At 43.7% G+C, this 7,883-nt stretch overlaps 1 protein-coding gene across 5 annotated transcripts; it reads right to left on the bottom strand.

The window, feature by feature from the left end:
• Window positions 1-2,793: 2,793 nt before the first annotated feature.
• anxa14 (annexin A14) lies at window positions 2,794-6,601 on the bottom strand. 5 transcript variants are annotated; one of them, XM_067256161.1, is made up of 13 exons: window positions 6,477-6,595; window positions 6,061-6,100; window positions 5,667-5,763; window positions 5,389-5,477; window positions 4,810-4,923; window positions 4,584-4,674; window positions 4,334-4,413; window positions 4,104-4,142; window positions 3,931-4,015; window positions 3,694-3,789; window positions 3,414-3,469; window positions 3,154-3,261; window positions 2,794-2,929 (listed from the first exon to the last, which is right to left on the bottom strand). In XM_067256161.1, the coding sequence occupies exons 2-13, from the start codon at window positions 6,085-6,087 to the stop codon at window positions 2,870-2,872; spliced, it is 942 nt and encodes a 313-aa protein (XP_067112262.1). In that variant the 5' UTR covers window positions 6,088-6,100; window positions 6,477-6,595; the 3' UTR covers window positions 2,794-2,869. The 5 variants fall into 5 exon arrangements, with proteins under 5 accessions (XP_067112262.1, XP_067112258.1, XP_067112257.1 ...); XM_067256158.1 differs by having other exon boundaries at window positions 2,811-2,925; XM_067256159.1 differs by lacking the exon at window positions 6,061-6,100 and having other exon boundaries at window positions 2,811-2,925; window positions 6,477-6,601.
• Between the last annotated feature and the right edge of the window lie 1,282 nt (window positions 6,602-7,883).

Genomic DNA, 7,883 nt, shown 5'->3' with positions numbered 1-7,883 from the left:
CAATATAACTACAAGGAAATAAGTCAAGGTTAAGTCTGCTAGCTATTTTAGATTATATTAGATTAAACTTTATTGTCATTACACAAGTACAGGTACAAGGCAACGAAATGTAGTTTAGGTCTAACCAGAAGTGCAATAGCAGTAAGTGCAGGATATACAGTGTAGTGCAATAAAGTATGGACAGAAGCTATCCTAAAAAAGTGTAAAAGTGCAGTGGAAAGTGATTGCATATTACAGTTAGAAGTACGTATTTATATGTAATATAAATGTATTTTGTTCAAATACTTTCTTTTACTATGGTGAGCCCAACCCTTACTTTACCTTTGTTATTCTGTTGCCATAATCTAAATCATAAGTTTAAAATGAAGTAAGTAATCCGTGCTAAAACTAAACCCCATAATTAAGCATAAAGTTAGGCGGAAGTGGAAAATTTCACATTGATGCACGTCATAATATGTGATGAACACGGTTTATGACAAATGGAATGTTACATGACAGATAGGCTACTGTGTAATACTTATATCCTGTTGTGTGGATGGAGTTGAGAATACGGTAACCTGATGTGATGAACTAGGGTAGGAGAATCATGGAGATGGACTGTGTGAATACATTCAAATCTAGAGAAAGGGGTAAAGGCTAGTAGCAGCTCTGTGACAGTGACTACGTTTTTAATGCCAGAGAGGGAATCTGCTTCAATTGATCTGTCTGTCTGTTGATGGTGAATCATCTAGTGGAATTCTACTGGAAGGCACTCAAATATGAACCATCAGGAAGTGGCGGTTCAGACACATTTAACTGGGGGGGCCAAGCTGGGGCCAGTGTTTAATCAGAGGGGCACATGAAAAAACGGAAACAAATGATATTTAAAAATTAAATACTTTAATTTTGCTTTACATTAAAATCATACAAACGGCTCTGGCTCTCCCTCTTCCAGCTCCTCAGCTCTCTCAATACCTTGATATGTTTCTCTAACTTTTATATTTACTGGGGCAATAAAGGCTGCAATGGCCCTTCCTCGTTTCATGATGACTACTAGAAGAAGAAAAACAACGTAAACCCCCCCCAAAAAAACTTTTTATTATTATTCAGTAAGCTCAGGGGGGGCCACAGGGGGGACAAGGGACACGTGTAGACACGTCGAACCGCCACTGCCATCAGGCAACGTCATGGAAAACTCATGTCAAACCTGGTAATTGTTATCCTCTTGTGTTTGCATTTATGTCTTTATTTAGTCAAACATAGATTTGTCATTAACAGAGAAACCTTCAGAGAAAAGGCTTGAACCGAGTCATAAATAGTGAACTTTGGCACCTGGTCAGGAATGGCATCCTAATTAACAGAGGGACACACATCTGCACACACCTACACACACACACACACACACACACACACACCACTATAGTGCAGGTTCCTCCTGGAATGATAAAGGACTGTGGTGTCCAAGTCCATCTCTACAGCATCTATATAAAAGGACCTTGCTACCGACCAGTAAGTAGACATCATCAGTCAATGCAGCAAGAGGACCATCCAGACTGGAGACCAGAGCACACACGCAGTACCTAACACCCCTCCTAAACGCTCTCCTAACCAGCTGCTGCTCTGTTCAGCCCCCAGGACCTCCCTCTTGTCTCCAAAGGAGTTGCAAACCCAGAACCCAGCTCTACTAAGCAGCTCTCTGTCTCTCAGGACTTCTGTTTCTCCTGTATCCTGTTTGAGAATGAAGGCTCTGGGATTCTGCATGCTGGCCCTCCTGGCCAGCACTATGGCTCAGGTAAGACACACACAAATTCCTTCAGGGATTAAAAATTATGTTACAGCAAAAAATAGTTGTCGGAGTCTGACTAACGGCCTGTGCTTCGTGATTTGAGAACCCTCTCCTTGTCATAAAGAATTAGTTGACTTGGGCAGATAGAGACATTTTCTGCTTGAAACAAAACAAGTACGTAGATGTGCTACTCCTTTATGATTTACCAAACTATGTGGTACTTAAATGTCTTACTGCACCGTATGGGCCATGCTTTCGATCATTAACTAAACACGAATGTTGTCTGGCTGTGGTCTCTTATCTCTCTCTAAAACAGGAATCCCCTGCCACTACTGCCTCCACCGCTGCCCCCACACCACCCTCCACCGCTGCCCCCACACCACCCTCCACCGCTGCCCCCACACCACCCTCCACCGCTGCCCCCACACCACCCTCCACCGCTGCCCCCACACCACCCTCCACCGCTGCCCCCACACCACCCTCCACCGCTGCCCCCACACCACCCTCCACCGCTGCCCCCCCACCAACCTCCACCGCTGCCCCCACACCACCCTCCACCGCTGCCCCCACACCACCCTCCACCGCTGCCCCCCCACCAACCTCCACCGCTGCCCCCCCAGAAACCCACACCACTGTTCCGTCCACCACGCCCAATGGAGTCAGCCCTGTGGCCAGGGCATCTCTGATAAGCTCTATGGTGCCTCTATTGCTCTACATGCTCTGGCACTAATAACCCAATTTGATATTTTAGACTGTTAAACTACGAAATCTTTCCGTAAACAGATCTGTATCTATTTGATATGGATGTTTGACCTCCAGTGTCCTTTGAAATAGGCTTCTTGAAGCGTGCATCCAAAATGTGTCAATGTAAATTTGATAATTATTGTATAGTATTATTGTATCTGCTACCTACTGTATATTTAAAATAACGTTTTTTTATGTCAGTAAATTCAAGCACAAATGTTTGCTACGACACAAAAGGATGATCCTAAATCTGAGAAGGATGATCATGTTTATTTTATTGTTTTGTGTATGCCATTATCAAAGACTGAGACAGCACAGTAAACTCCAAAAATTAAAGGAACTAAAAATTATGAAGGAATGTTAGTCCTCAGATCGACAGATAGCCAGCAGAGCCTGCAGGTGATCCCCTGTGAATGGTTTCTGAAGAAAAATGCAGAAGTCGTTTTTGATTCAACTTGTAATGTAAATGTAAAACAGGATTTAAATAAATACTTAAAGCTTTAATGGTCATTTTTAAGGCAGATGACTCAATGTGTGTATTTGCTTGTGGAGATGTTTGAGTATGCGCTCATGTCTGTATGTGTGTGTGTGTGTGTGGGGGGGGTTATGTGTGTGCATGTGTGTGTGTGCACACCATGTCATACCTGCAGGGCGGTGTAGAGCGAGGTGCCGGTCTTCCTGAGGAAGGCTGCTCTCACACACAGCAGATCCTCCTCACAGCGAGCCACCATCACACCCTGAACTACGGCAGTCTGCAGGGGTCAGGACACACCCACACCCAACAGTCCCCGGTGAAATATCTACCGTCACTGACATGGAAAAGCGTGACTAAATAATCTGAGACCTGTCCGTCACAACATTTTCTAGCTGCCGGTCAAAGATGGAGTTTTCCATAAGGTCTCACCTCCATATTCTCCAGTCTTTGGGCTAGGTACACATGAGGATTCCTTATGCAGCACACTGCGAGCAAGCGAGCGAGCAACACACATGCACACCCACAGGGTACAGAGGAAAAAAGGACAAAAGCAGTAAGAAGGATGTTAAGGCTACCACACACGCACAAACACACACGCACACTGCTTCACACGTTCCGCCTTGCAGTATGTACTGTACTCTGCTGTCTGTTGACCGATCTACAGTTGTCACAAACTGGAAATCAATTCCAACAACCACACATATTCTACCTAATGTTCGCAGGCCCAGTTTCAGGTCACCACTGAACCGTTTCTGAAGAGCTTCATCCACCATTTGTTCCCTCTCACTTTCCAGCCTGTTCAACACTGCACACACAGCCCAGCACAAACAAAGCATTCAGTCAGGAGCTTAGCACACTGCAGGGTATATTTGAATATATTTGAATTTTCACTTTGCGTGACATTTACTCGACAATAGACACACAAAAACAGACACAAGCACATTACCTTTATTGAGGTGATCTGGGTTTCTAGTAGTCAATATGGCAATCCAGGGGTCTGCCTTCTTAGCATCGAGAGCTTGAGAGAGAGCCTGTAGTACACACACACACACACGTTAAGCACAGTACATACGTCATGGTAGAATCAGTATGTGATGTCATACTATAGGAGATCCTTACATCTGTGTCTGTTTGTAGTCCACCAACACTTTCCTCTCTCTGTAAAGAGAGAGAGAGAGAGAGAGAGAGAGAGAGAGAGAGAGAGAGAGAGAGAGAGAGAGAGAGAGAGAGAGAGAGAGAGAGAGGGAGAGAGATAAAGAAATAAAGAAATAAAGAAATAAAGACAGTGAGAATTTCAAAAGATCTACGATGATGATTAGTAGGAATGCAAGAGACAGTGGAGCTGTTACCCTGAGCAGAGCCATGAGCAGCTTGGTGAAGTCACCACTGCTCTCTCCCTTCAGATCCTTCTCCAGATCCTTCTGGAATACTAAAACACCACAACATCACATCCTGTCATTCAGGCCCCTGCAAGCACTTACAGTATTTCAATATGTTACACCAGTGATGAGTTAGTCAGCTATCATCTCTTTATATCAACCATAAGATACGTTATCAGGGATTGTGTGTTTTTATAAGGTTTCCAGGGTTGGGGCCTACTAGTGTTGTAAGCAGCAGAGATGTCTTTGAGCTGCTGACTGGATGTGGTGCACAGGATTTCCAGCAAAGTTTCCTCATCTGTTCCCAAGCCCTGTGTACACACACCCCCCCCACACACACACACACACATAAATATACCACACACAAATGTACACACGTCAAAAAACCATAGATAAAACACACACATACACACACACACACAGACACACAAAACACACAGACACACCTCCATTGCCATGCGTAAGCGGTGAGCCTGGAAGTGCAGGGGGGTCATCATGAGGCCCAGCAGCAGAGTGGCCAGGTCTCCAGACACAGCCTTCTTCACCCCAGCAACCAGGTCCTGGGCCAAAGACACCACACACAGTCAGAGAGACAGACACAATCAGAGAGAGACAGGCAGAGAGACACAGTCAGAGAGACAGACACAATCAGAGAGAGACAGGCAGAGAGACAGGCAGAGAGAGGCCTTCAGAGAGACACAGTCAGAGAGACACAGTCAGAGAGACAGGCAGAGAGACACAGTCAGAGAGAGACCGTCAGAGAGAGACAGGCAGAGAGACACAGTCAGAGAAGCACAGTCAGAGAGAGACAGGCAGATAGAGACAGGCAGAGAAGCGCAATCAGAGAGAGATACAATCATAGAGAGACTGTCAAGGCTTCTGGTGGGAGATTTATTTTACTTTCCATGAGAAACAGAGAGAGAGAGCAATACAGTGCTACGCTGTATGATATTGAGGAAAAGCCCTAAATCTGAGGCATAATGAGGCCTCTGGAGGAGTGTGTTTAGGGGGGTCTGAACAGATACCTTCTCAGTGATGGACTGGTAAACTTCCAAGATCTGCTTCCTCTGGACGTAGCTCCGGTTGGTCAAGATTCTGACCAGGTTGTTGGCATCTGCACCGAAGGGATAGAGTTACACTCACACGAGACACTAAGAGTATGTATGGAAGCAATCAAAACGAATAATGATATATTTCAAATGCATCTACTGTATGTCGAGCTTGTGTTTTCAGTGAGTGTCTAATTTAACACAGATACTTTAAACATAAGCTTCTGGGCTTCATTTGACGACCCAGAATGCACCTTTCTGCTCAAGAGCTGTTTGGATCTCCAGCGCGTCCCTGTCAGCGTGGAAGTTTGAGTAGGACCTCACGGTCCCCAGGGAACCCCAGGACATGTCCTGGAAAGACCAAGACATGGACATAGAGAGAGAGCGACATGAAGAGAGACAGACAGAGAGAGAGATGAAGAGATAGCCCAAGATGACATTCCGTTGCAGATCCATCACACGGATGGAAAGGAGAAGAGACAGCGGCAAAAAGAAGACAACAGTTGATGAGATAACCTTGACTTTTACCCTAAGGAATTTCTACAATGCAAGATGGAATGAAAACGGGGGTGGTGGAATGAGAGGACAGAATGTTCTGGAGAAGAAAAGAATGACTGAAAGACTGAGAGAGAGGATGCCATCACTCACAGAAGATGTCAGAAATATTGAGTCCATAGCTGAGCTTCAACTGATAGAGGAGAAGGACGTGTACATAGACACACACACACACACACACACATGATTAATGTGATAATGTCAAGCATTATAAGTATTTCATTTTCTTCAAGTAAATATCATGAATAATATAATGAAGTATGATAACATTTCACAGTCAAACAATGGTATGAACAGTTTAGTTTTTTCCCCAGTTCCATCTCTGTAGAAGAAACACATCCTCGATGTTTTAAGCAGAAATACACAGAATGGGTTTATTATAACAAAACTGTAAGGCAGATAATTTATATTAATGTACAGTACCAGTCAAAAGTTTGGACACATGGGAAAATGTGTCCAAACTTTTGACTGGTACTGTATAAAACACATAAGAGAGTGTGATTTCCTACCTGTGACCAAGGCTGAAGTATGCTGTGTAGAAGGAGAGCATCTATGTCAGACTGAAATGTGAGCTGGTGTCTGTGGTGGACCACCTTCCTTATCAGTGTTGTATCTTAGTTACACTCTTATGTCAACAAACTACATCCTGAAATAACTAGATCCCCTCAGGATTTTCCTTTTGGGCCAATGAGGGTTTAGAAACCTCCCACATGGACCATGTTCATTGGTGGGATAGGTTGCTCAGGGAAACAATGCATACATTTCTTGCATTCCAAATGGAGGTGGAATCAACCTTATCAGGTTTGCTGAGAGACCCTTGCAATAGAAATGACTCTGAACTCAGCACAGGTAGATTGGGTTGAAGGGCTTCAACCCAATATTTGAGTCTGGAGCACTGAATATGAGAAGGTTTGATGTTGTGTGAATATTTTAATCCAAGCAGGTTTAGTTGAAATGAAATTATATTATCCACAGCATCAGGCTGTATGCTATGTGATCATCGTACTCGCCTGGCCACATACCAACCAAGATCATAACACAAAGTTCTTGGGTTCAAGGTCAAGAAAAGTTGAACAAGATAAGGCTTGCTTAAAAGTAAAGAAGATTCCTGTTTTTAGTATTTGTCAGTTGAGTTATCTTAGCTGAGTTAGCTGAGTTCTGAATCCAGATTCTGGAAAGAAACCAGGTGAACTCAGAGTTTGGCTTTTGTTTCAATATTTTTAGACGGATATTAAAAACGTATTCCTGTGCAACCAAAACCCTTAACTGTCACTGGAAGTGTAGAGGAAGAAGAAGGCAACAAAGAGTTGTTCAACAAGAATGTGAGGGGAGGTTACAGAGGGTGTGAGTGTCTGCTCCGCTCAGTTCAACCTGGCGCTAGTTGGACGGAAGCTGCACAGTAGACGTGGACAAGTGAATTTGATTGGATATTGAATGTCAAAGTCAACTCGTCTGAGTCAGCATTGACTCTTTGACTGTCTAAGACAGCGGTTCTCAATCCTGGTCCTCGGGACCCCCTGCCCTGCATGTTTTAGATGTTTCCCTGCTCCAACACACAGATAACTACTAAGCTAAAGATAGAGTATCTAAAAGTAAATGTAATGTAAGATAAGAGTATTTCACCAGCACAGTGAACATGCCGTAACATACTAGGATATCATGGTTGTTTACAATGTTTTTTGATTGTTTGGGTTGCCTCTAATTTGATTTCAGGCATCATTAAGCCAAACCATTTCACATCATGCGATACCAGTTCCTTTTCAAAAAGTTTGAATACTGAGAGTACTTGTAGATAACGTCAGAGAAGAACAAGAGGTATGGCTTTACAATCTAAAGAACAAGATGTACTCAGAGGTATCGATTGGCAGAAAGTAGTTGTTCCTACTCTTGAAAGCTAATCAGTATGAATTTGATGT

The sequence above is a fragment of the Osmerus mordax genome, chromosome 18 (genome assembly GCF_038355195.1).
Source record: "Osmerus mordax isolate fOsmMor3 chromosome 18, fOsmMor3.pri, whole genome shotgun sequence".
NCBI classification, from domain to species: domain Eukaryota; kingdom Metazoa; phylum Chordata; class Actinopteri; order Osmeriformes; family Osmeridae; genus Osmerus; species Osmerus mordax.
Note: the sequence above shows the minus strand (reverse complement) of the source record. Positions and strands in the feature narration are given on the sequence as shown.